The sequence below is a fragment of the Girardinichthys multiradiatus genome, chromosome 2 (genome assembly GCF_021462225.1).
Source record: "Girardinichthys multiradiatus isolate DD_20200921_A chromosome 2, DD_fGirMul_XY1, whole genome shotgun sequence".
Classification (NCBI taxonomy): domain Eukaryota; kingdom Metazoa; phylum Chordata; class Actinopteri; order Cyprinodontiformes; family Goodeidae; genus Girardinichthys; species Girardinichthys multiradiatus.
In genome coordinates, this window is record NC_061795.1 from 16,323,944 (window position 1) to 16,351,257 (window position 27,314).

General features: G+C 41.3%; 1 protein-coding gene across 1 annotated transcript; it reads left to right on the forward strand.

Moving 5' to 3' along the window:
- Positions 1–982: 982 nt before the first annotated feature.
- ptdss2 (phosphatidylserine synthase 2) lies at positions 983–27,314 on the forward strand. The gene is made up of 13 exons (XM_047392896.1): positions 983–1,197; positions 1,624–2,003; positions 7,280–7,381; positions 9,016–9,098; positions 12,909–12,976; positions 15,071–15,205; positions 16,806–16,856; positions 17,046–17,159; positions 19,952–20,070; positions 20,626–20,740; positions 21,149–21,294; positions 21,407–21,592; positions 25,015–27,314. The coding sequence occupies exons 2-13, from the start codon at positions 1,798–1,800 to the stop codon at positions 25,166–25,168; spliced, it is 1,479 nt and encodes a 492-aa protein (XP_047248852.1). The 5' UTR covers positions 983–1,197; positions 1,624–1,797; the 3' UTR covers positions 25,169–27,314.

Genomic DNA, 27,314 nt, shown 5'->3' on the forward strand with positions numbered 1-27,314 from the left:
CCACATGGTGATCACCTCCATGCCATGTCCAATGACACAATAGCTCATGTGAAAGCAGCCCTGGTCACGTTTTGAGTCCATAGACTGTACACAGAGGTAGGTAGAAGCTTGTTACATTTACTCCGATACATTTGTCTAATTACCTTTTAGAAATAAATGTACTTCTTCTAAGAGTAGTTCTACAGCACCATCATTTTTTACTTCTACTTGAGTAATATTATTCTGAAACTACTCTTAACCTCTGGCTACTTTACCACCTCTATCTACTTCCCTCAATAAAGAACAAACATGTTTTCACCAAACATCATGAGACACAGACATCATGAGACACAGACACACATGTACACAGTTTATGTTAAAGGGACACACAACTATCATTGTTCTGGTATTGAGCCTGCTGTGTCATTTGGAGGTCAAGGTTATATACATTAACTTGTACATATTGTCATTTAAAGTATGTTGCACTGTTCTAACATATATGCATTACCTACTGTAATGATTGTTTTCAAAAACTTTATGTTGTGCAAAACATTATTTGCAAAAAAGTGTTTTTGAATTTGTTGTGTGATGAGTTAATGCACTTTTTAATCTGTTACTCAGTACAGTAGCCCTTTTACGAAAAACATTTTACTCAAACTTGAGTGATTTTTGAACAACTACTTTTTACTTCTACTTGGGTAAAAATATATTGAAACAACACTACACTTGTGTACAATTTTTGGCTACTCTGCCCACCTTTGATTGTACAGTATACTTACTTTTTAGAGGGATGTCATTTTTTATTCATATTGCTTTTTTAATTGGAATTATGTAGTATCCCAAACCCTTTCAATACCTAATTTTGGGTTCTCATTTGCTGGAATCCGCCCAACCATCCAAAACTACCCCCTCACAATATGGCGCCCGCGGTGACGCATCACTCACAATTAGAGGAGGGCCTTTTACTTTGAAGAGCAATAACCGGAAACGCCTCAGTCTCTCAGAGCATGTGATGGTGTGCGGACCATGCAGTTGATGGTCAATGCTTAACGGGGTCTGCTCGTAGCTTCAGCAGTGGTGCTGTCAGTCTGTGTGGGTACAGCGAGGCTTTTCAATAGCAGCAAAGCTGTTTTCAACATTTGTTGTAATTTAGGGAGCTGCAGCAGCTTCTGAGCTTAGCCGTAAAGTAGCCCGTAAGCAAACAAATTAACTCTGCTGGTAAGTAATTGTAGCTAAATTTCAAACGCACACAAGTGGCTAGCTGATAAATGTCCTGACTCGTGAAGCGCTGTCTTAAAAAAAGTCGGTTTATACTGGCTAGTTAAGTATTAACGACCCTTTTAGTTGACTCAACCTCCTGGAGAAAGTCAAACATTAAAAATAACTGCCAATAGCTAACCAATCTTTGTGGCATTAAGGCAGAGCAAATGTTCTGATTTGTTTATTGGCGTCTGTCCTTCAGGTAAAAATCCTGTGTTTTGGAGGAAGTCGTCATTGCTGATAGTCTACGAACAGATGGTATTTAAATAGTTTGATATCAGTAGGCGGCGTCAGTGTGGATTTGCCTGTTTGACAGGTTCACAGCTGAAACAACCAAACGGGACGTGATTTTCAGGTTATTTTATTTTCTCCCTGTTGTCCTAGTTACATCGGTTTCCTCCGACCACCCCAGGATGCTGGCAGTCACCTGGGTGGGGCTGCCGCGGATGACAGAGACCGGGAGCAGAGCTCAGGGATAAGTCAAACCGAGCCGGATCGCTACTTGTTTTTTCTTCAACCCAGTGGGCGGTTGGTCGGGCGAAGCCGTCCCTTATTAGCATGACCAAGTCCGAGTCCAAGAGAAGCGGCGTGTCCGCGATCAGCGCCACCGCCGAGCAGGTCAACAGCGGCTCGTTGGATGAGGACTTCCCGGAGCAGAGCCCCGCAGTTAAAGCCAAGGCGATGAAGCAGACGTCCAAGGAGAGCCTCCACCGGAGGAACACGGAGTGCGAGGTGTATGACGACGGGACCAACACCTTTTTCTGGTGAGTGGGGATGTGAGGGTGTAACTGCGGTCACGACAGGCTCCACAGGGAAACCTGGGAGGTTTTCAGCAGACTGTGTTGAATATATGAAGGTTATCTGAAAGTCAGACCCAGGTGACCTTTTTAATACAACACTGTGGGCTCAAGTTAGAGCTGAATTGCTAAGTTTCTTCACATTGAGGAATGATCAGGCTTACATTTTTCATCCAAGCTCAGAGCTTGTTGACAGGACTCCTACTAACATCCCACCCTGCTTACCTAATACAAGACAGCAAACTTGCACAGTCAAATAAACCTGAAGTTGGTGCGCTTGCATATGAGGAGACTGCAGGTGTTGATCTGTGTGAGTTTGGAGCTGGTCCAGAAATGTGACATTCTCTCCCTGCAGCCTGCAGAGATTTTCAGCTGCTTTGGCCTTTCAGCTTGTCTCTTCAGGAATATTTCCAGCCTGGCTAACCGTGTTAGCAGTTGTTCTGTGCGTTTGGTGGCACCGCTGTCTGGTCCTCACTGAGAAAGATTGAAGGGAAATCTCTCAACTCTATGTTACAGCCTTGTTGTCCAATGTGCTCTGGTCAGATGAGACAAAAATTGGAACGTTCTTGCCTGGAAAACTTGCTGCACATAACCACACCATCCCCATGGCGAAATATGACGGTGGCAGCATCATGCTGTGGGGATGATTTTCTTCAGTCGGGACTCTAAAGCTCATTAAAGCTGGGACGATCGATGGAGTTAAATAGAGCAAACTTGGAAAACCAAGTTGGTTGCCTTTAGTTTTGTGGCGTCCTTTGTGTTGATCTGTCACATGGAATAGCAATAAAATATAGGCTTAGCTATTCTTGCAAGGTACTTTAGCCGTAACGTAAACCGTAAAAGACATCTAGTGGAAGGGAAAGGGTAAAATACTTCTACATGACATCTGTAGTATTCGAGTCCCTCGGGTCAAAGTCCTTTAGAAACTACATTGATCAATTTGTGTTTGGAAAAGACGCTGCTGCTAATCTCCATCTCAGACATGTGTGGAAAACCGGTGTCAGCTGGCTAGTGGTGAGAGTGAAGGATTTAGTCATTATGCGGATCAGAGGTCAGTTTCGAAATGCAGAAAGCAGTTGAAAGGGCAGCTGCTTTTTGGTTTAGCAAACAAGCAGATCTGGCTGTGAGTTAGTCTGCCGAATGTTGTGGAGATGCTGTCCTAAAAACCGTTTGTGGATGAGGACATCTTTCTTGAGCTAGTAAGGAGAGAGCGGGGAGCAAGCAGCCTGCCTTGCAGAGACACAAGGAAACCTTAGGGTGAACCTCAATGATCCACAACAAATGTTTCTATTTGTATAGTTCAGCGCTTACTGTGACGTTTCTGCCAATTTGAAACTGCATTTGGAGAAATGTCTGCTCACTTACAATAAAGCGACAATGCAGTTTGATAATATATGAAACAAGCCTCCAGACTGCCTCTGTGAGTACCTCACTCTAAGCCAGTTTGGTCCTTTCATGCGCTAAAAGTTGATTGTATCTGCAGCATACAGATAAGCTTCATTCTAATCTCAGCCTCCCTCTGAGCTACACAGAAGAACTAGAGGTAGTTCTTCTGCGTCGTTTTTCACCCCCGGTGTTCCTGTGTGGTTGTCAGCCTGGAGACAAACAAGGCCCTCCCCTCCTTCTCCTGCCAAACAGGTTGGATAAGGAGGTGGAACCAGGAGAAAACGCTAATGCCTCCTGGCATGCTGTCATGACTCAGACTTTGAGCTCAAGGACCTGCAGAGTGGCTGACGGTCCTCAGTTTGACTGATGGAAGCTGTAATTGCAGCGGAAAAATACAGTTACATAAAGCAGCTGTTGGCATTCACCTTAAGACATGATGAAATGAAAACCTTTCCTAACGCCGAACGTACATGCTGTTTTTATCGCAGGGTCTGTTAGAGGAACGTTTATCTGTAAACATGAACCGTGTTTATCCTAAAAGACTGAATCCTCTCACTGTACTCACTATTTGCAACTGCTATTGGGTTGTTTTAGCATTGATTTTGAGTGCAGAAGCTAAGAGCACCTGTATTTTTTGTAAATTTGGTTTCAGTTTAGATAAATCTTTAATGGGTTCTTGCTAGCTCTCAAAAATAAAACCCCATCTTCAACTTTACAGTTCATATATGTCCAGGCATGGCTGGGAAACTAACCATATTTGTGTTTTATGTGATTTAATGCATCTATCTGCTTCACCTGGTACTAGGTTTTCCAGTGCCACCATAATGTAAACCAAAAATAAGCCAGCCCTACAACAGAGGTTGCTTATTTTTCTATTTGTTATTTGATTTTGCAGGTTTTCCAACTTGCAAAGCATGTAGAAGTCTTTCATTTTTATCATAGGTACTCTTCAACTGTGAGTGATGGAATTTATAACAAAAATCCATTAAATCACATTTTGTGATTTTTAAGTAATTAATTAGCATTTTATTGTATGACAAGTATTTGTTACATCAGAAAAACAAAACTTAGTATTTGGTACAGAACTTTCGTTTGCAGTTACAGATATCAGACGTTTCCTGTAGTTCTTGACGAGGTTTGCACACACTGCAGCAGGGATTTTGGACTACTCCTCCATACAGATCTTCTCCAGATCCTTCAGGTTTCGGGACTGTCGCCGGGCAATGTGGACTTTCATCTCCCTCCAAAGATTTCTGACTGGGTTCAGGTCTGAAGACTGACTAGGCCACTCAAGGACCTTGAGATGCTTCTTATGGAGCCACTCCTTAGTTACCCTGGCTGTGTGCTTTGGGTCATGGTCATGCTGGAAGTCCCAGCCACGACCAATCTACAATGCCCCTACTGAGGGAAGGAGGTTTTTGACCAAGATCTCCCAATACACGACCCCATCCATCCTCCCCTCAATACGGTGCAGTCATCCTGTCCCCTTTGCAGAAAAGCATCCCCAAAGAATGGTTCCACCTCCATGCTTCATGGTAGGGATGGTGTTCTTGGGGTTCTACTCATCCTTCTTCTTCCTCCAAACACAGCGAGTGGAGTTTAGACAAAAAGCTCTATTTTTGTCTCATCAGACCATGTAACCTTCTTCCATTCTTCCTCTGGATCATCCAGAAGGTCATTGGCAAACCTGGACATGCTCTGGCTTGAGCAGGGGGACCTTGTGTGTGCTGTAAGATTTTAATCCATGGCAGTGTAGTGTGTTACTAATGGTCTTCTTTGAGACTGTGGTCCCAGCTCTCTTCAGGTCATTGACTAACTCCTGCCATGTAGTTCTGGGCTGACCCCTCACCTTCCTCATGATCATTGATGCCCAGCGAGGTGAGATCTTGCATGGAGCCCCAGACTGATGGAGATTGACCGTCATCTTGAACTTCTTCCATTTTCTTATAATTGCACCAACAGTTGTGGCCTTATCACCATGCTGCTTGGATATTTTCCTGCAGCCCATCCCAGCCTGGTGCAGGTCTACTATTTTATCCCTGATGTCCTTACACAGCTCTCTCTTGGCCGTTGTGGAGAGGTTGGAGTTTGTGTGATCGAGTGTGTGGACAGGTGTCTTTTCTACAGGTAACAAATTCAAACAGGTGCAGTTAATACAGGTAATGAGTGGAGAACAGAGAAGAACTAACCGGCCTGGGAGAGCCCAAATTCTTACTGGTTGTTAGGTGGTCAAATACTTTTGTGATGCAATAAAATGCAAATTAATTACTTAAAAATCAAACAATGTGATTTTCTGGATTTTTGCTTTAGATTCCATCACTCAGTGAAGAGCACCTATGAAAAAAATTAAAGACTTCTACATGCTTTGCAAGTGGGAAAACCTGCAATAGCAGCAGTGTATCAAATACTTGTTCTCTCCACTTATGTTTAGTGGTATTCTCAGGTCCAAGCGCTAACATCAGAGGAAAGTGAACGCAGCAGAAGCAGCCTCTTGTTCTCAGTTCACGGTTATGCCAAGGGGTTCTCAAAATATCCTCCACTGCACGCGGGGCAGACATTGAATGATTTGCTTTGCTTAGTTTTCGTTTAATTTTGGCTCTTAACTGTTTGTGTTGGCTTTCCAAAGAATAATCCCAGTGCTCAGACCTTGGAACTCTCGGTCATTTCTTACTGCAGATGCAGTTGAAGCCTGATATCAGTAATTGGTCAAATAAAACTTTGCCCTTACAGCAAATCTCTATCTATAGATAGCAAGAATCCACAGGATGTCAGAGTGACACCAGTATATGTGTGATAAAGGCCAAAGCCCGATCACTGGTGCAGCTTCATGAGGAAAGTATGAGCCAGTGGCCCACATCATGGCCTTCAGTTTGTTCCAAATCATGCTGTCAAAGCAACAAGGCTAGATATGAAGTCTTACCTTCTATAATCTAGCGATGGTTCGTAGCTAAACTTGTTTTGCCTTTAGCTTCTGCTAGGAAATCCAGTTTCCAGACAGAAATCAGCTGTGACTCCGCCGAAAAGTATCCACACCTGTAAACTTTTTCACATTTGTCACTTTACAGCCACAACTTTAATGTATGTTGTTAAAAGTGTTTTTGTGCCAGATCAACACAAGGTCGCCCCTTACTGTAAAGTTCAAGCAAAGGAATGCATTGTTTTTGGTGTGCATGTGTATTCTGTCCCCTGAGTCCACACCTTGCTGAACCACTATTTGCTGCCATCACAGCTGTACTACTTTCAGCGTATGTCCCGCTTCGTGCTGTGTTCCTTGGTTTGTTCACCAATGTTCTCAGAGGCCTTCACAGAAGAGTCTTAGTTATACTGAGATTAAATTACACGACGGTGGGAACTTTTTAGCATTTAGAGGATTTTTCTAAGGCTATTGGTTGCTCTGGATTTTATTTAGGGGTGACAGAGTACAGGCTGCTGAATGCAAATGTATGCTACACTTCTCAGATTTGTATTTGTAGACGATTATTTGACAGTAGAATACCATGAAATTTGTGGTTGTAATGTGATTAAAAGGTAAATAAGATCAAGAGGTCTAATGGCTCTTTCAAAGCACCGTGTTTTACTCCACGTTGAGCATTAATGAGTCTTCAGATCATTTTGTTTGTATCATTAAATGTGTTCAAGCTGGTCCAGAGAGGTGAAGGTTGAGGATGCAAAAGTTGTGCAGCATTTGCTCCAGACTCTCCTCAGAAATGTCCCTCTCAACCAGCTTGTAAAAGGCCTCCGCTGGTAAGGCGGTGTGCAGACGTGGCAGCATAATCTCCAGGATTCTACTATCTGAATGGCTTTTAATCCATAAATGGCACTCATCTTATTTTCACTGTCTACCGCTCCTCCCGCAGGCGAGCCCACACCCTGACCGTGCTGTTCATCCTGACCTGCGCCCTGGTCTACGTCACGCTGTTGGAAGAGACTCCTCAGGACACAGCCTACAACACTAAAAGGTCAGTGTGCTGCAATCGTCATTTCCACGATGTTCCCAAGGCCGAAGCCTTGACTGACCCTGAAAGAAGGGCGGGAAATTTCCACTAAAGTGCCGGAGCTGCTTGACTGGATTATGCTTACTGCGATGTGGTCGGGAGCACTTCAGCAGAAGAGAACACTAGGTTCATTTGTTCTCATTGAGTTTGTCTTTGAGTAATTTTCTCTCATGCTTCAATCAGTCAACCTGTCAGTGCTGTTCAGCCTGAGGCAGGTGGGGGCCATTCTTCACGGGACATGCCTTAGAGTTTAAAAAGTAACGAGGTAACCTCAGACAAGACAAGTTTTATACCTGGCCACTATCTAATATAATCAAGTTATGATATTTCTTTTTAAATGTAACTTAAGACAAGCATCCGAGGATTTCGTATAACAGAAACCTCAGAAACTAGGAGATAGGCCAAGAGGCTGACATGTGATTAAGTTTCTTTTGTTTGTGCCAGCATCACAGAAAGGCAAAGTGACGTTTGTCTTAGAAAGCTGGTGTCATCAAACGCCTGGAGCTTCTCAGACGTGGACAGCAGCAGCATTTAGAGATCCTCCTCTGCTCTTGGGTCTCTGTACGTTTGCTGTCTTTGTCCTGCCTGTTAAATTGCATTAGACCTAACTGATGGTATTACCAGGTGCGTAAGAGGCTGAACATGTCTGAAACCTTCACAAACAGCATGCACAGCGTGCCGTAGCTTATTGTGTTTTTATTTTTAGTTTTGTTTGCCTTCATGAGAGGACGGTTGCATGTTCATGAGTCTGATTGAAATATCCCAGGAAAGTTGAGCTCAAGCTGCACCCACTGATGTTTGTTGATGTGTCGGTGAGAGATTGCGGGAAGGCTCTTAACAGGATTTACTGCCGTCAGCACAGTCCGGCTCATCGGGATGAAGATCCAAGCTTCCCACCGGAGTCTGCTCTCGCATATACTCTCACTCCAACACACACACACCCACTCTCTATGAATTATGCTCAGTAACTCTCCCTTACTTTTAAGGTCCCACCTAACATTTTATTTTCTGGCTCTCTTACATTAGATTGCACACACCTTTGTCTTCATACACAGCTCTCATCTCACAATCACACTTAATTCTCCTCCCACACACACTTGCACAATCAGACACACTCTCATGTGACCAGACTCGCTGGCAAGTGGCGCAGGCTTTAATTTTAGCCAAGGTCTGGCTACTTATCCGTACCTACGCTGCTTGCTGGTGAGTTCAGACCTGCATCGTCGCCCCCAGACATAAAAACACACCGCGGCTATGATTAGTCTTAGCTCTGAGTCCCCTGTGAACTCCAACCACAAGTTCTAAACTACAGCTTCTCAAATGGGACAGACTAAAAGAATTCATGCCCCTTTTTTCCTTATATAATCATTTTCTATACATATTTGAATGAATAATTTTAGGGTTTTAGATGACAGACTGGTACAGTGAAGTGAACTGCAAAGGACAATGATAAATGTTTCCTGCAGACTCAAAGTGGAAGGCTGAATGGAGCTTTTTCAGGTGGAAGAACAGTTTTTTCCACTAAGATGATTTTTATTTGCAGCGACACTGTAAAATAAACCTGAAGGCTATTCTGTCTTTCTGTTTGATGGTTTCAGGGGCATTGTGGCCAGCATCCTGGTGTTCCTCTGTTTCGGGGTAACACAGGCCAAAGATGGACCCTTCACCAGACCCCATCCAGGTATGAAAGACGGATCCATCAGATCTGTTGTCTGATATTGGGAAGGTTGGTTGACCAATGGATATCTGATGTTAAGCCTTTATAACATTGGAGATATATTTTTTTAATATGTTGATGATTTTACAATGAAACCCTTCTTTACTTTACTTTACTTTAAAGTAAACTAATAGAAACACACCCCTACTCCTCAGGTTACAATGAGAAACTAGTGTTAGATTGTCTTTAACTGTCTCTGATGGTACACGTTTGTTGGCCTGACACTATGTGATTAAGTTAATCTGACCTCATTTAGTGTACTGTTACCCTCGTTGTGAAGGGCCAAGGTCAGCTTCCACTCACCATACAGCCTTCTTTGCTCTGATTGGTCAGGGCAATTGGCCTGATAAATTGGCCCATCCCATCAACAGCTTTGCTGTTGCAAACAGTACAGCTTAGATATTTAATTAAACATTTACTTACAGGACAGAGTAGTCATTAGAAATACATAAAAAAAACCTTTTGATATTCAACATTTTAGTCAGATATTGGTAATGAGATGGCATACATTTCAAGACTCATGGAACTTAATCATTTCTTTTTGTTTTTTACCCTTTCTCTTTACTTGACCATTTTTGGACTTATTGAGTGTCAAGTTAAACCATTAAGCTGACTGTACAAACATGCATAATAATCTAAAAGCAGGTGACATATTTGCATAAATGTGGTGAAGCTGGTCACATTGAGAGGGATGAGGCTGCTTTATTGAAGTAAAAGCAAACAACAAAAGGAAAAAGAAAAGTGTTCTGGACACAAGTTAAAACACATGCCCCTGCGGTTTTCTGCCCTTCCCTGATTAAGCTGCATTTCATTCTATGAATGAGCAGAACTACCTGCTTTCCTTCACAGCTTCTATAGCAGGTGTTCTGTGTTTTTAAAGCTTGCCCATCTTGTTTCAGAAGCATTCATAAAATGGATGAAAACTGATTATTGCTTAAAAATTAAAAATGCAGAAATATGCCAAGTCTAATCTAGTTAAAGGACAAAAACGCGTGGTAGAGATTAGCAACAATGTTATGTTGTTTATATAAATGCATCTGGATATGTGGTTAGTTTTAATTATGGAATAATAAAAATATAAACTTATTTAAATTGTGCAGCTAAATACAATTGATGTTGTAAAAATATACATGTACATTTATGCTCCCTTTATGTCGTGTTGAGTCCTTCCTGGTTCAGATGAAAGCAGACCTCGCTGAGCACGTCCAGTTGTTATTCCCCGCAGGGAAACATCAGTTCCGGTTTGCACGGGGACAAAGTAGTACCTCAGTCTGTTGGTTCAGCACCTCTTGGGAAGTAACCTGTGGCCGAACGAGCTTCCCTGGCTCCTGATGACAGACTGCAGTTGATGGGTGACTTGTCCAAGATGACTGGGAACCTGTTCCATGTTTTCTTTTCTGCCAATTACATAAGATTTGTCTGTATCACATTTCTGTAGTTATTTGCTACAAAGCTCTTGAAGAGCTGCGTTGTGCAGCTTAAATGCAATAGGAGGGAGGGAAGGAGCAATAAAACAAGTGATTATGTTGATGTCAGCAGCCAAGATGTTGACCTATAAGACCCTCCCTGTAAAGCATGTTTACTACACATTCAGCACTGCGTAACAGGACGTGAACATTCAAAATGCTGGTGTTAGGAGGTTTTACAATAAGGTGACCACAGCGAGCAGAATCAGATCCAAAGATGTTCAAAGAAAACATCGCACCCCAGAGAAAACCCATTCCCCCATCCTGGGTCCTTTTTCATTGATGGATCCGTAAAGACACGAGCTGTGGCAGAAGGTATTTTCTTTCACCGAGGAGTTCAACTAGAGCTACATTAAAACTTTTATTTGGAAAAAATAAACGCTTTGAAGTTTCCCTTTGGATAAATCAAAAAAAAGTTACAAACATAACTGGACTTCACCTCTTGTAGTTGGAAGATGTTTCAATCTTTACCCGAAGGGAGAAGTTCTCCCTTACCTTTGAATTGAGAAAGAATAGCCAAACATCTTCCAACAACAAGAACTGAAGGCCAGTTTTGTTTTTGAACCTTTTTAGGATTAGCCATGCCCTGGATGACTGAGAATCATCACCAGCATTCCCTCAGATAGCTGTTTGATTATTATTTAATCATTCAGGTGCATTTTCTGATTTTATTAACTCTGTTTATAGCATGTTGTTTTTTTTGCTTTACCACAATCCATAATTGAAGGTGCTTTTAGGAAAGCCGTTTTAAGTGCTTTAACATCCGTCTGTCTGTGTCTGGACATGTTCGGACCTGCCAGGTCAGATGTTGGTGCCAGGCGTGAACAGGGTCTATGTACCGATGCCCCTTCTTAAATGCTGCTACCTTATGAATGGTTTTCCTCTGCATACCTGAGCTATTATTAATGCTGTGCCTTCTTTTAAACAATGCTGCCACATAAATGGTGCTGCCATTAAAGCAGCACTTTAAGCTGGTTGTCACACGGAAAGCGCACATCATCTCACATAACTACCTCCGGGGGGGGGGGAGGAAGGAAGGAAATAAGGAAGGAAAGAAATAAGGAAGGAAGGAAAGAAAGAAAGAAATAAGGTTCAGAGGCCAGATACATCAGACTGTTGTCGGTGGTTTTCCAGGCATGTCGTTGAGTTACGGTTACTGCACCATTTTCTGCCAACCTGATTTGCAGGTGTGATCATGAGTACACACCAACTCAAACACAGTCCCCGACCTGTTGAGCGAGTTCTGCTGTTAATCACGCTGTTGCACTATAGTTCATACTTCACAGATTTGTCGCCTGGGAAAAAAGGCAAAACAAAGGTTAGGATCACAGTTTTGGGAGTCCCACAATAACTGAGCTCATTGAAATTTACAATAATATTTAATAACATTTCTGATCTGTTTTTTTGCAAAGTTTAGACCTGCTTTGATAAAGAAAGATGTAAGGAAAGCATTGAGAATATTTCTTTCTGTCTTTCCTGCAGAGAGCTGATCATTAGTTGAATAGTTAGCAGAGGTGACTCGGATGTTTCTGAAACCAATAACTTAAAACTTTTAAAGCAACAGCAGTGTATAAAGTCATACTGTTATAGAAGTTAATGTGCTTTCTAAATAAAAGTTAATTAAAAAAAAGAAAGAAATGACATCGGATATGACGGAACAGTTAAACCAGTTAAACTAAGCATGTTTTAGACAGTTTTTAGCTTCTCGTAACAGAGATTAGCACGGCTAGCGTTTCTACAACTGCTGTCTCTGTGTGTATTCCCTGTAGACCTTACTCTAACTCCCAAGATCCTGGAAACTTTGTCAAATCCAGCCTGTGCAGGGCAGAGGGTGAAACTCCAAAGGATTAAAAAAAATGCATCTTTGCTGTAAAACTTTGAACCTTCCTGTTACCTGCTAAAAGCCTCACTCTCTCTTGTAAACGTGAATGGATGTGCGACATTTCCTCTTCCTTCTTACATCTGTGTTTCCCTGACCTCCTTTTAATACACCTCACTGATACTATAAAATGCATATTTTCAGCCTCCAGTCAGTAACAGCATCTAATTTGAATAGTGTTGTTGTTACAGTGACCTTGTATTTCTAATATGTGGTGTGCTTGATAATGAGAAAACGAACAGAGTTTGGATATTTTCTTCCAGCTAGAAATCGTCAGAATTAGGTCCCCAAATGATTTCTTGGTGCATTTGTAGTTAGAGATCATCTCCGATGTTGAGCACTAAGGAGATGGAGGCACAAATGATCAAACCTAAAGATACAGTACTGCCTGTGTTTTTCAAATGACTCATGTTTGGTCTCTTTCTACAGCTTACTGGCGGTTCTGGCTTTGTGTTAGTGTCGTCTATGAACTATTCCTCATCTTCATCCTCTTTCAGGTGTGTATCCAATGGCCTACAGTTTGTTTTCCAAATTAGCTCTTCTTTATAGGCTGTTTTGTTCATCTGTTTCTGTCTTGTTCCGGACAATAATGCACCAGAACCTCTCCACTGAGACTAATGATTTCAATCACTAACCTCGACTTTAAATCTGGGAGTGGGGATTGCTCACAGATCTACAGGTCCTTCTCAAAATATTAGCATATTGTGATAAAGTTCATTATTTTCCATAATGTAATGATGAAAATTTAACATTCATATATTTTAGATTCATTGCACACTAACTGAAATATTTCAGGTCTTTTATTGTCTTAATACGGATGATTTTGGCATACAGCTCATGAAAACCCAAAATTCCTATCTCACAAAATTAGCATATCATTAAAAGGGTCTCTAAACGAGCTATGAACCTAATCATCTGAATCAACGAGTTAACTCTAAACACCTGCAAAAGATTCCTGAGGCCTTTAAAACTCCCAGCCTGGTTCATCACTCAAAACCCCAATCATGGGTAAGACTGCCGACCTGACTGCTGTCCAGAAGGCCACTATTGACACCCTCAAGCAAGAGGGTAAGACACAGAAAGAAATTTCTGAACGAATAGGCTGTTCCCAGAGTTCTGTATCAAGGCACCTCAGTGGGAAGTCTGTAGGAAGGAAAAAGTGTGGCAGAAAACGCTGCACAACGAGAAGAGGTGACCGGACCCTGAGGAAGATTGTGGAGAAGGGCCTATTCCAGACCTTGGGGGACCTGCGGAAGCAGTGGACTGAGTCTGGAGTAGAAACATCCAGAGCCACCGTGCACAGGCGTGTGCAGGAAATGGGCTACAGGTGCCGCATTCCCCAGGTCAAACCACTTTTGAACCAGAAACAGCGGCAGAAGCGCCTGACCTGGGCTACAGAGAAGCAGCACTGGACTGTTGCTCAGTGGTCTAAAGTACTTTTTTTGGATGAAAGCAAATTCTGCATGTCATTCGGAAATCAAGGTGCCAGAGTCTGGAGGAAGACTGGGGAGAAGGAAATGCCAAAATGCCAGAAGTCCAGTGTCAAGTACCCACAGTCAGTGATGGTCTGGGGTGCCGTGTCAGCTGCTGGTGTTGGTCCACTGTGTTTTATCAAGGGCAGGGTCAATGCAGCTAGCTATCAGGAGATTTTGGAGCACTTCATGCTTCCATCTGTTGAAAAGCTTTATGGAGATTAAGATTTCATTCTTCAGCACGACCTGGCACCTGCTCACAGTGCCAAAACCACTGGTAAATGGTTTACTGACCATGGTATCACTGTGCTCAATTGGCCTGCCAACTCTCCTGACCTGAACCCCATAGAGAATCTGTGGGATATTGTGAAGAGAACGTTGAGAGACTCAAGACCCAACACTCTGGATGAGCTAAAGGCCGCTATTGAAGCATCCTGGGCCTCCATAAGACCTCAGCAGTGCCACAGGCTGATTGCCTCCATGTCACGCCGCATTGAAGCAGTCATTTCTGCAAAAGGATTCCCGACCAAGTATTGAGTGCATAACTGTACATGATTATTTGAAGGTTGACGTTTTTTGTATTAAAAACACTTTTCTTTTATTGGTCGGATGAAATATGCTAATTTTGTGAGATAGGAATTTTGGGATTTCATGAGCTGTATGCCAAAATCATCCGTATTAAGACAATAAAAGACCTGAAATATGTCAGTTAGTGTGCAATGAATCTAAAATATATGAATGTTAAATTTTTATCATGACATTATGGAAAATAATGAACTTTATCACAATATGCTAATATTTTGAGAAGGACCTGTATTAGATGGAAGCCATTAAGTCATTGTAAACCATTCCTAAACACTGGCCAAAATGAGGATTTCTTTTTAATCAGGGTGTTTTTCTGTAGTGGTCCCTGGAAGCCTCTTTTCTGTCTTCCAGTGTAATTAAATTGTCAACGAGCCAATTTTGTCCAGTAGTTTAGACAGTTAAGCCTCCACTTTGGAGACGATATTAAAAAGGTAAAACTTGATGAATTTTTGATTTCCTAAAAAGATGTTTTGCAGACATGCTTCGTATCTGGTAATGTTGGTGCCTAATCTTCTTTATAATCTTGTGAAACAGACAGTGCATGATGGACGACAGTTCATGAAGTACATCGACCCGAAATTAGGGGTACCTCTGCCTGAGCGTGACTATGGAGGAAACTGCCTCATCTACGACCCGGGGAACGTGACGGATCCTTTTCACAACCTCTGGGTGAGAAAATCAGGGAATTTCTTCTTCCAATGTTGGCATAAAACGCCTTAAAAATAATGAACCTTTTGCTACATTACAGTCGAGCTTCAATGTGTTTTATTGGGATTTTATGTGATGAAGCAACAGTGGTGCTTCAGTGTAAAGAGGAAAGAAAATTTGTACATGATTTTCAACATTTTTGAAAAAGAACAATCTGAAATCCGTATTTGTATTTAGTACCCCGAGTCAATACTTTGTAGAACCACTCCATACCCATCATCTTGGATGGCACCCGTGGGCATCAATTTTTCCAGTCTTGGCACAATTTCTCAAATTGATTTAGACCTGTGCTTTGACTGGGCCATTCTAACACATGCTTCGATGTGTTCATTGTCTTGGTGGATGGTGAACCTCCACCACAGTCTAAAGTCTTTTGCAGCCTCTAAAAGGTTTTCTTCCAGGATTGTCCTGTATTTAGCCCCACCCATTTTCCCATCAGCACTGAACAGCGTCCCCAACCCTGCTGGAGAAAAGTACCCCCACAGCATGATGCTGCCATTAACATGTTTTATAGTAGGGATGGTGTGTTCAGAGTGAATGGCAGCGTTAGTTTTGCACCACGTTGTTTCGCATGTAAGCCATCCTCATCTGTCCAGAGGACCTTCTTCCACATGTTTGCTGTGGTTTGTTGCAAATTGCAAAGAGGAACTCTGGCTTTCCTCTGCAACTCTCTCATAAAGGCTGGATTTATGGAGTTCATGACTAATATTTATCCTCCACACATGGCTCACAGATGGGGCCTCAAACTGTGTGCACTGACTCCAAAAGCCGGACTGTTTTTCCTTTGGGATTGCACTTCGTTGCTATGACCCAGAGCCCTCTATTTATTGCAGCCTCCCTGAGTGGCTCAGTCCACCACTGTATCTGCTGGATTCTTACCACTCCAAGTAGTAAAACCTGCAAGTTTTCGGATTTCGTGATGCCTAAAAAAAGTGTCGTCCTGCTGGCTGACCCAGTACTCACTGGACTCCTTTCTGCTTGGTTTCAAAGTGAACTAGTTGTGGTACTTTTTTGGACAGGCCTAATTTTAATCCTACAGCACTGTTTGAATGCACATAGATGCACCCATCCAGCTTTCATGGCTCTGAGTGGTGAACTAAAACAGAACGAGCTGGACTTTAACATTTCGGATCCCTTTAACCACAGCATTTTCTCCTGTTTATAAATAGGTTCGCTTTGTTCTTAGTAGCCTCATGTCACAAGAGGCTGATTTTCATGAAGCAACGCACAACGGTGCTGTTCACTGATGTGACACCCATCAGATCAAAGGCTGCACATGTGCTGGGCTGCTTTCCAGACCCTCCTGGGAGATAATGACCCCGAGGAGATGCTATTTGTACAGAACGCAGCTGAAGAAAGTCCTGTTTTTCATGTACAGATGAGTACTGACCGACTCATCTATCGGCAGTCCTCTTTATGTTATAAAGGTGTTTCTGTACTTGTTATTAAATTTTTGCTCCGCAGTGCAAAGATTGCATTTGTTACCAAAAGCAGCGTTAGATTTGCAGACTTCTTATCCTTTCTATGCTCGATGTGGAAATCTGTTTCTTTTACTCTGCAGGATAAGATGGATGGCTTTGTTCCAGCTCACTTCCTGGGGTGGTACATAAAGGTAAACGCAGTGATCGACTTAAAAATCTTAAGAAATTAAGAGATTCCTGTTCCTGCTTCATCAAATCATTTGAGCATATGAAAATACAGACTAATGTTTTGAAGCTGAGCACGGCTTCCTCACACCGCAGCACTGTCCTTCTGGTCAGCCTCGCCTTTAACAGATTTTCTGTCTCTTGTTTTGGATCAGACTCTGATGATTCGGGATTGGTGGATGTGTATGATCATCAGTGTCATGTTTGAGTTCCTGGAGTACAGCCTGGAGCACCAGTTACCAAACTTCTCAGAGTGCTGGTGGGACCATGTGCGTATAAAGACTTCATTACTTTCTTACCCTTGCAGTTAGACGTTAGGAGCTAGAATTAGGAGTACAGGTCAAAGAAATAAAGATGGGCAAGTGCACAAAACATAATTTACTTCTCAGTCCTGTTTGTCTCTTTCATCTTGCCGTTTAGTTTTAATTAGGTATAGTTGGGTCATGATATGGATGCATGGATGGTGAGACTTGAAAGAGTAACAGTGTGAAGTCAGTGAGGTCATTCGTTCTGTGAAAACACAGAAAATAAGTGGCCCCGATTTAAGAATGAAGACAGAAAATGTACCTGCTGGTTATAGTTTGTCTCGTATCTGAAGGTCTGAGTAAAACAGGTCGTTCTAGTCATTTTTCAGAAGAACAGCGTACTTTGATTAGAACTACAGCGAATGAGGCTGCTCAGCTAATATAATCTTAAATCATTTTAAAATGGAAACCAAAACCAGACAAATGTGTGGACCAAAACAAAACTACCTGCGAGTCGATCAATTAAAAGCCAAAATCACTGAGACTCAGAAATAGTCGGCTCCAGGTTGATCAATGAAGGTCTAAAGTTCTCTTTCAGCGCTAGGTTGGGCATATCTGGAGCTAAATGATACCATGCAACTGAAAAAACATCATTACCTTGATAAAAGAAGAACCTTTCACAAACAGGTCTTATCCACCAATTCTACTGCACTTTAATAAATCTGACTTGAAATAAACACCAGCATTGCTCATGAAAGTCGACTGTGATGGCAGTGAGGCAACTCAGCTGTGCTGACAACTTGTTGCTTGTCTCAGAAAACATGGGGGAGGTAATTAAAAACAAAATAAACATGGAAGAGATATGCCTCGGTCTCAGCGACCCTGTAAGGCTGGATTTGTTTGAACAAGGCCATGGCGTCTGTAATTGCTTTTAAATAAGCAGAACAGTTAGAAATCTGTCAGTAAGAAGTTGCTCACCACCTCGCCCAAGACAAGTTAGAACCTGAGGTAGGTAAAGCTGAGTTACAGGCAGATCGCTGCATTCACAGCATGTCGCTTTCTCAAGGATGTAATAAGGTCAGGTGTGACATTTGTAGTTTAGCTGCCGTGTGAATGTTTCACTGCCTCCGCCATCTTTACCCGTAGCTCTGCCTCTTTAGCGGCGCCAGTCATCGTCAGTTTTCTGGCGGAGTAAATGTCAACAAGAGGAACAAACTCCCCCAAATCAAATAATAGGGTTGGCCGTGTTCCTAAGTTTTGGCAATGTAATCACATCCCGAGTGAGCACCGTAAACATCAGAAGACTCCAGCTGTCGGCATGACGTTTCTGCAGAGTGCCACTGATTTAAAAAAAAAAATAAAAAATCCAAACAAACAAGAAGAACACACTGACTTGCCTAAAGAGAAATGGAGCGACTTCTTTTCAACTGATGAAAGAAACATTGTTCTCTCTTTGTGGCAGGAAATATTTTGCCAGACTGTCCTGAAACACTAATTTCAAGCCCCATTACACAATGAAGCATGGTGGCCCATGCATCATGACATGGGAATGTTTCTCATTCTGAGGTGTAATGCCTGTTTATTACATACCAGGGATCATCCCTTTGTATGCTTTAAAATACTTGCAGAGGTCATGTTCCTTTATGCTGAAGAGGAAATGTCCTTGAAACGGGTGTTTCAACACAACGATATTCTAACACCCAGCAGTGAGTAAGCAGCAGACAATCAAGATTAATGTTATGTAGCAGGACAATCCCCAGACCTTCATGCAATAGAAAACTCAAAGGATCACATCAACTATGCTGTTTTTTGAGGCAAAACCAAGAAATGCAGAGAAGTTGTGGGATGTAGTCCAATCATCCTGGGTGGGAATGGCTGCTCACAGCTTCTAGAAGTTGGTCAGTTTTACTGAACGGCTTTTTTTCCCACTTTCAGAAGGTATGATGAAAGATTTGATAACTTTTCATGTTTTGCTTTGAAATAAAATGTGCAGTGTTCCCAATGCTCTTATTAAACACACTGCTATTTTGAAATCAGCTGTAAATATAGACTAATATCATATGTTTTTGTTGTTGTGCTCGTTATAGATTAACAGTATAACAAGCTAATATAGTTAGCTAATTTACAGCTCCAACACAGGCTGCAGTCAGCTGCTTCACACTCATAGCTTTGAGTCTGTAGTTTTAAAATGTTAGTATGAGTAGCGAGTGCAGCATCCTGTCTCTTTACAGTCAAAGAGAACTTCATGGCACTTTCTCTAACATCTCATTAGAAGGGCTTGGATGATGGAAAGGTTTCTGCAGTCTGGAAACCTGAACCAGAACCAGCCCTTGCTTAGTCTGAATACAGGAAAGTGTGCAGGGATTAGTTGTCTAAATGGGTCCACGCTGAGGAAAGGCTTTTAAGGACCGCTGTTGCAGCAAACCTCATCTGGAGGTCCTTTCAATAAGTAATGAGGACACTTTGACTGATGAAGTAAAAAGGTTGGTAGTTACTTTTTTAGTGTGCCAGATAACAGGCCTGTAAAATTAACTTTTAGGAGGTCTGAGGTTTGTTCTAGCACTAAAGTCCTCCATTGTTTTCACTGTGTGAAGTTCTCATTTTAGTTACACAAAAATAAACAAATGTTGAAGCTGCAAAATGAAATTGAGCCATTCATAATACATGAGATGTTTAAATTGTTACGCGTGATGTAAGTTATCTATGACTTACCACTGAGTCATGAAAGCATCCTGTAGATGCCCTCTGTAGCCAACAGTGTAGGAGAACTACCTGACCCCACTGGCCCCTAAACTAAACCATTTTCTACCCTCTAGTGGATCATGGATGTGTTGTTGTGCAACGGTTTGGGCATCTACTGCGGCATGAAGACGCTGGCTTGGTTGTCGATGAAGCCATACCAGTGGCAGGGCCTCTGGAACATTCCTACATACAAGTAAGATTTAAGAAAAGCTGCTGGCAACAGAACCCGCTTGTCTTTCGTCACTTAGGAGTTCAGTTTCAGGGTGCCAGACCTTTTTTTTTATAAGGCATTAAGGAGGTATCAAACTATTTGCTAATGTCTGTCTGATAGGAACTTAATGCAGGAGTTTTTTTTTTTTTTTTTTACTTTTAACTCGTTTATCACAGCTCTATTGTTATTGCAACATTTTAACAATATCATCACATATCGCATGTTTTCCTAATATTGCGCAGCCCTAGATCAAACTAATTAAGGGTTATATCTTCACTGTGAGCCAGTAATGTAAATGATTAAAGTTTTAGTAGGTTATGGGCAAGTTTTTAAAAAAAGCAGTTGATGTGACCAAAGAGAGACAGATAAATCCCAGGTAGGTCTGATTTTATATAAAATAGGCGAAAAAAGGCAGGGTTTTTATCCAATCATTGTGTTTTATTGAAATAGTATTTACTTCCTATTTATAAATAGTATTTACGTTCCTAACTATATATTAATTCAAATGTAAATGCAGCGCTGCTGTTTACCTTCCAGGGGGAAGATTAAACGTATAGCATTCCAGTTCACACCATACAGCTGGGTGAAGTTCGAGTGGAGGCCGGCTTCGAACCTTCGGCGCTGGCTCGCTGTGTTGGGAATTATCTTCATGGTAACAAGATCTTATCGCTGATTTCAAAAGACTTCGGCTCATTTTCAGCAAAAATATTTCAAAGCTTGACAAAAAGGCTCATGTACAGTTTCTTGCAAAACCGTTCATACCCCCTGGACCTTTTTGTTATTTTTGTCAGGGTTCTTCTGAGGCCCATTAGAAACAGCTGAGACTGACTGAACACAGATTGGACTTGTAGGATTGATTACATTGCACTGAAATTTGTGGTTTAATGTAACAAATGGGAAAAGGTTTATGGGTATGAATATTAACTGAGCTTATAGAAGATATTAAAATCTATTCATTTTAAGAAGTTGTTCTCAGTTTTTCAGATTTTCTGTCTTACTTGTTTGCGTTCACGTTGCTCCGGGCTTCAAATACTCCTTTTTTAACCCTTTATTCTCATAGTTCCTGTTGGCGGAGCTGAACACCTTCTACTTGAAGTTTGTGCTGTGGATGCCTCCCGAACACTACCTGGTGCTGCTCCGCCTCGTCTTCTTCGTCAACGTGGGAGGCGTGGCCATGAGGGAGATCTACGACTTCATGGACGACCCGTCAGTGTTGGAGATACTATTCCCGTCACAAGCTTACCTGTGATTGGTAAAAAATGTTCTTCCAGTTGGATAAGTTTTCCATAATAGGGCGTTGTGTAACTTTTCCCAACAGGAAGTTCCACAAAAAACTCGGCCAGCAGGCGTGGCTGGTGTCGGCGATAACGGTGACGGAGTTTCTCATCGTGGTCAAGTACGACCCCCACACCCTCATGCTGCCCATCCCCTTCTCTGTCATGCAGTGCTGGTTCCTGGGGATCCTCCTCATCCTCATCTGGACCCTGTGGAGGTTTTTCATCCGGTAAGAGGAATGGCTTTTGTTTTAGAAGGGGGTAAAAGTCCAAAACAATGGATGATGAAAATATTGTTTATCATCTAGTGGCGAGACTCAGACCTTTTTATAAGGCTTTTCAGGGTCTCTGTAAGAGCCTTGAATATCCTTAAATGTCTTATTTTCAAAGTTGAATAAGGTTTTGGATAAAACAGCTGAAAGAGGAAGTGAATTACTTCAATTTAAAATTATTTATCTGATTAAGTTTCCTTTCTAGATAAAATAGATGCAGATTATTAGATGATTAGTGGGAATTATTTATATAAACATTCAATTTAAAGGTTTTCTACACAGTCTGGAAAAGTATGGAATTAGATTTAAATATTTTCCAGGTCTCAGTAAATATAGACAAGATGGTAGAGTATGAAAAAAACATTTGTTCTCCTTTCCCATTATTTTCAGATAAATTCAGATAATCACTTTTTTGATACAAAACATCGCATGTATTCAACCATCCATCCTTCCAGTTTGGTTCTTTTCTTTCCTGCAGCTTCTAAATATAGGGTCTGACCATAGTGGGAAAGTCTGCCAGTATTTCTTAGTGAACTTCTGTATTTTATATTAGAGACAAAAATGTAGAATTGTGAAGAATTTTGAAGTTGAAAAATGTTTAGGTTAAAAAGCTCAGGCTGCCTTATTTAAAGACTACTGCAGCTAAATGTCTTCTTTTCAATAATTACTGCAATTTAGCCTAAAAACGTAAAAAAGAACAATTATCAAAGGATGCAAAGTATAGTATATGAAACTTCTTAGGTTTATCATCCATCTCTACATATCATCACATTCATTCTAATAAAATACTGTTTGCATCATAAAAGTGCTTCAGAGATGCTGGAATCTGAGCTTGGAGCAGCTTTTAGAACCCTGGGTCACGGCTGCATCGTCTTTCTGGACTCATTGTACCAGCAACTTCCTGTTTTCTTATAACGCTTCCTCTGTGTCTCTGTTTAAACTTGCTGTGTAATTACAGTACAAATAAAACATATATAGATTGATTGACTCCAACGAACGCTGCAGTGATCCACGCAAAAAGGTGCATTTCTGTATAAGAAATTTTGGTTGTTTTTATTGATAATTTGTAATATTCTCATTTCACAAGAAACTGAATTTTGGGTTTTCATTAACAGTAAGCCATATTCATCAGAATTAACTGAAACAAATGCTTGAACTATTTCACTCTGTGTAATAAATCTATCTTTGTGACTTTGACTACTAGAATGAAAGAACTTCTCCATGATATGAGGACCTTTGTATGTGCTAAGTCCTTAAAAAAAAAATAAAAAAAAGAACCGAAGTCGTCCTCAGTTGTCCTTATCCCTTCCAATAAGTCGTTTTAAATCAGTCCACCTTTAGCTTAGGAATATTCCTGTAAGGCTCAGATCTCCTTCAGCACGTCAAAGCTCCATGTCTTATTTCTCTTCCATCCCTCTTCCTTCCCTGCTTCCTTCCTGCCTGTAACATGCAGTAACATTCTTATTGGAGGAGGTAGGTATAAGAAACAAGCTGCCTTGAACCATTCTCCTTCTCTCACACCTCTCTGTTGGAACCCACCAGACATCACTCATCGTGGATCCATCCTCTGCCTGACACTGAACACTTTCTCTCTGTTCTAAAATGTTTCCATCCTCATTTCCCCTCATGTCAATTTTAGTCACGGTTCAGGTTAGCAGAGGGCATCCTGTTTGCTCTCTTTAACTGTTATGAGATCCATGAAGCCCAGGAGGGCCGGCGACAGACACACACACACACACACACACACGGCACTCTGCATGCCAGGTTTTTTTACTGAAACGTTCTTAGAACACTGAGAGCCAATCAGATCAGCCTGTGCGCCTTCTTCCATTCATACTGATGGATGCTGTGCATCACAAACCCCAGATGCTAAAGCATGCCATGCTCTCTAAATGTGGGTGAAATTCTATTTCCAAACGTTCCAATTCAAAAGTAGGTTATTTTCATCCTTTATAGAAGCAATATGTCAGGTTTACTCTAAATAGGGGATCATTAGGACAGTTGAGGCTTTATTCCTGGGAAGAACTAGATGAAAGTGTTCTCGTGATGTTAACCCACTAAAACAGCCCACTGCACCTTAGAGTTTTGACTTAAAGTATTTTTAACAAAAAATGTACAAATGATTGAAGTGCTATAGTTGCTGCTTGACAGTTAACAATGATTAATGCCCTTTATCATATTTTGAACCATAAACCCAGACTTTAATGTGGCCCTCACTGACCAGACAGTGGAAAAATGTTATCAGTTTATTTCTAATTTTGCAGGGTGATTAATTGTTATTCCCAACACATTATTCCCAATCTCCAGTACCAAGGTTTAACCAGCTATGTCAAATGGACTTTTTGCAAGTAAATATTTAAACTAGATGGTTAAGTATGTGATTTACTGTGCAGGAATGTATCTTGGAAAGCTAGAGGGGCCTGCAAGAATTAGGAATGGAAGGGGAAAAAGCTAAACCAACAGGGCACAATGGAAAATATAATTGGTCCTATTTTTAAATGATGGATTAATTGCGACTAATAATTCATTTTTGGGCAAGGAGTTACATTTCACAAGCCACACCTAAGCCGTTTTACTGTAGAATCAGGAAATCACTTAAATTGACCCTGTCTGGAACACATGAAGAAGGCTAAAGGGTTTTCAAAACGCAACATATCACGCTGTAAAGAAATTCAAAAACGAATGTCAAAGTTGTTGGCATCTATCAGTCTAGAGGCTGGAGTCCCAACGCCTTAACAAACGGCGTTGGGACTCCAGCGAATCCCGGAGAGAGCCACGAAGGTCCCAGGAGACCAAAATTGCTGCATGATCATATGAACGACTCATCCAGGAGGTCACACAAGAATCCAGACAATCCAACATTTAAAGATTGAACAATAACAACGAGATGAATCAAAAATGGCTTCCATTGGCAGTCCCCAGGCCAATGCAACAAAAAGGCCCGTCTAACAATGTCTTGACAGAAAATATCCTGATGCAGGACAATAATTCAAAGCATGCCCACAAGTCCACCTCTAAATGGCTGATGGGCCTCGATTTTCTGCCAATATCTGACACTCCTAGACTCAAGAAAGGTTTCATAAAGTGGATGGAAAAAATCAGTTTATTTGCTAATGTATGGTGAATACTGAAGTTAACTGCATTCTTTAAAAATAAATAAATACATATTAAAGAAAAATAATATTTATCAGGCTTTGTTGCTACCAATCAGGTGTTATCCAAGAGTAAAATGATCAGCATCCCACAAGATCACTTTGTTTTTTATGCACATTAGTTTTTAGCTTATGGATGTTCTGAAAAGTAAAATGAACTCCAAGAGGATCCAGAGGGTCAGTTCCTCCCAATAACTGCTCATTTCCTGTCCTTCCACCTTCTCACAGTGACATCACGCTCCGCTACAAAGAGACCCGCCGGCGCAAACAGGAAGCGCCCGTGGACTGGGACCGCCAGCTGGGGAACGGCAGCACGGCAGCGGCGTCGGGCCGGAGCAAACTGAACGGCAGCTCTGAGACGCTGCGACAGAGGAAGTCCTGAGAGGAAGTCCCACTGAGACAGCCGCTGGGAGGGGGGGGGGGGGGATGAGGAGGTTAGAATGGGAACAGTGAGGAAGATGGAGGTGAGGCGAGTCATGCAAAGACACGTAGAGGCAACCAGATGGACACATTTCTGGACTGTTCTTGTGCCTACACTAAAGCAAGTAAGAATATAAGGAAGAACGGGCGGGAGGAACCAGGTGGTTTTAGTTGGATGGTGTAGTTGGTTACACACTACAAGAAGTTACCTCATTCTGCTTTTTTTTTTCTAAATATTTGTGAAGCTATACACAAGAAAAGCTCATTCTTCTTATTCCTGTCTTGAATGTTGGTGAATACTGTTGACAGACAAGTGAATACTCTTAAAATCTAATCAGTAGTTTCCATTTATACTGCAAACAAAACAAAAAGGAGCATCTGCAACATTCCCTCCTCTGTAAATATTCCCGTTTTTGTTGCGAAGGTGGGATAACGGATCAGTTAGTCAGCTCCTGTCGGGATGCTGCCGGAGCTGGAGTCTGTTTGTTGTCCACTGCTATGCAATCTTGGCCGCGACCCCAGGATTTATTTATACTGTAACGATCATGACACGTTTAAGTTAAGATGATGACCTGCAGGTCTAAGTCGTTTTTCATGGTTTGAAGCTGGTCCCAAGTACACAAGCCACTGTTCAAATGTGGAGGATAATTTAAGTTTTTTGTATATAGACTTCAGGTTGGTATAAAACTTTTAGATGGTTTTTACCAAGTGACAACCTCCTGAAGGTATCATATGACGAGAAAAAAAAAGTTCTACATGTTGTATTCTAATTATTTACCCGGTGGTTTAATCAGTAAGGGGTCTATAGTCGGGTGGTTTTGGTAGATGGTTTGTTGATTATTAAGCACTAGCTGGTGCTGGAGTTTCTGCAGACAGAATAAGCGGCAGAGCTCTGGTCGTTGTAGCTTCTCTGTCACAGGATCATAATCTAGGCTCAACTCTTTGGTTTTCACCCCAATCACATCAGAAGGAAATCATACGTTGTCTTTTATGTTGAAAGCTGTAACATTTCAGTTAAATTGAGCCTCAGAATCACCTTCATACTGTCGCCTTGTTACAAGATTAACTGGATATCTGAAATTTCACATACAAAACCAAAAACTTAAAGTTTGTTTTTGTCTAAATAGTTTCTTTGCCACCTTGTTGTTTAGTAAGAGATTTCAGTTTTCATGTGTCGGTTTTCGGGGATAAACTAAATATTTCAGGATCAGAACTAAAAACCCAGAACAAATCGTTTAAAGCCAAGTTATTTTAGATGTGTATATTCCAAAACTGTAAACTCTGTAACTCTGGTTTAATCTTTAAGAGTTTTCATCGGAGGTAGAACAGCTTTACATCCTCCGTGATCATTCTCCAGAAGGCTAGTAGGAACCACGCGGAGAAACTTACCAGAACCTAGATATGAGTTGTCATTTTCTGGGCCCCTCATTGTGACTCTATAGGTGCTGAAAAAGTAGTCAATGCCTGTGAACTTTGGCTTCATGCCTTCCTGCTGTGTGATCTAGGCTGTTGAGACACTTAGTAGTAAAACAGGAGAATTTAGTTACATGACTTTAATTTTGTCAAACACTTAACAGAAATATGCCATTTCTTCAAGGTTCTCTTGCTCTGCCAGATATTTTTGATAAATGCAGTGATTGTTGTGCACATTAACATCTCTCCAAAAATGTCAAACAATATTCTTAAAGTGTGCATTTGTTATGCCATGAGTTGGACTTCATTTTTTTTTTTTTCTTCCATCCCATCCTAAATGAAAGGTTTTTACGTTTCTCCGTTCCCAACTTGGAATGGTTTCTGTCCCTTTTAATTGGATACGGTGAAAAGCTTTAAATCATACAAAGTCTCCAATTTACCCGTCACAAGTAAAAAGCAACCAGAGCAAGAAATTAAATGAAAACTGGCTAAAAAATGTCTTTTTCTTTTTGGTGTTTGAGAGTTTAACATCTTTCAGCCACATGGGGGCGCTAGATATTGTCGTTTGAGCTCTGTGCAGCCAAGTTTCAATGTACTTTGAGTATATGTGAACATCTTAAGAATTATAAATGCAGGAATATGATGCTCCACATAATTTTTTAATAAACCTTTTCAATAAAATCTATAAAAACTGA

Bases quoted from the DNA above. Each gene is read 5' to 3' on its own strand.
- ptdss2 (XM_047392896.1), top strand. From the start codon at position 1,798: ATGACCAAGTCCGAGTCCAAGAGAAGCGGCGTGTCCGCGATCAGCGCC. The intron at 2,004-7,279 runs GTGAGTGGGGAT...CTCCTCCCGCAG, and splicing joins GGGACCAACACCTTTTTCTG to GCGAGCCCACACCCTGACCG. The intron at 9,099-12,908 runs GTATGAAAGACG...CTCTTTCTACAG, and splicing joins CTTCACCAGACCCCATCCAG to CTTACTGGCGGTTCTGGCTT.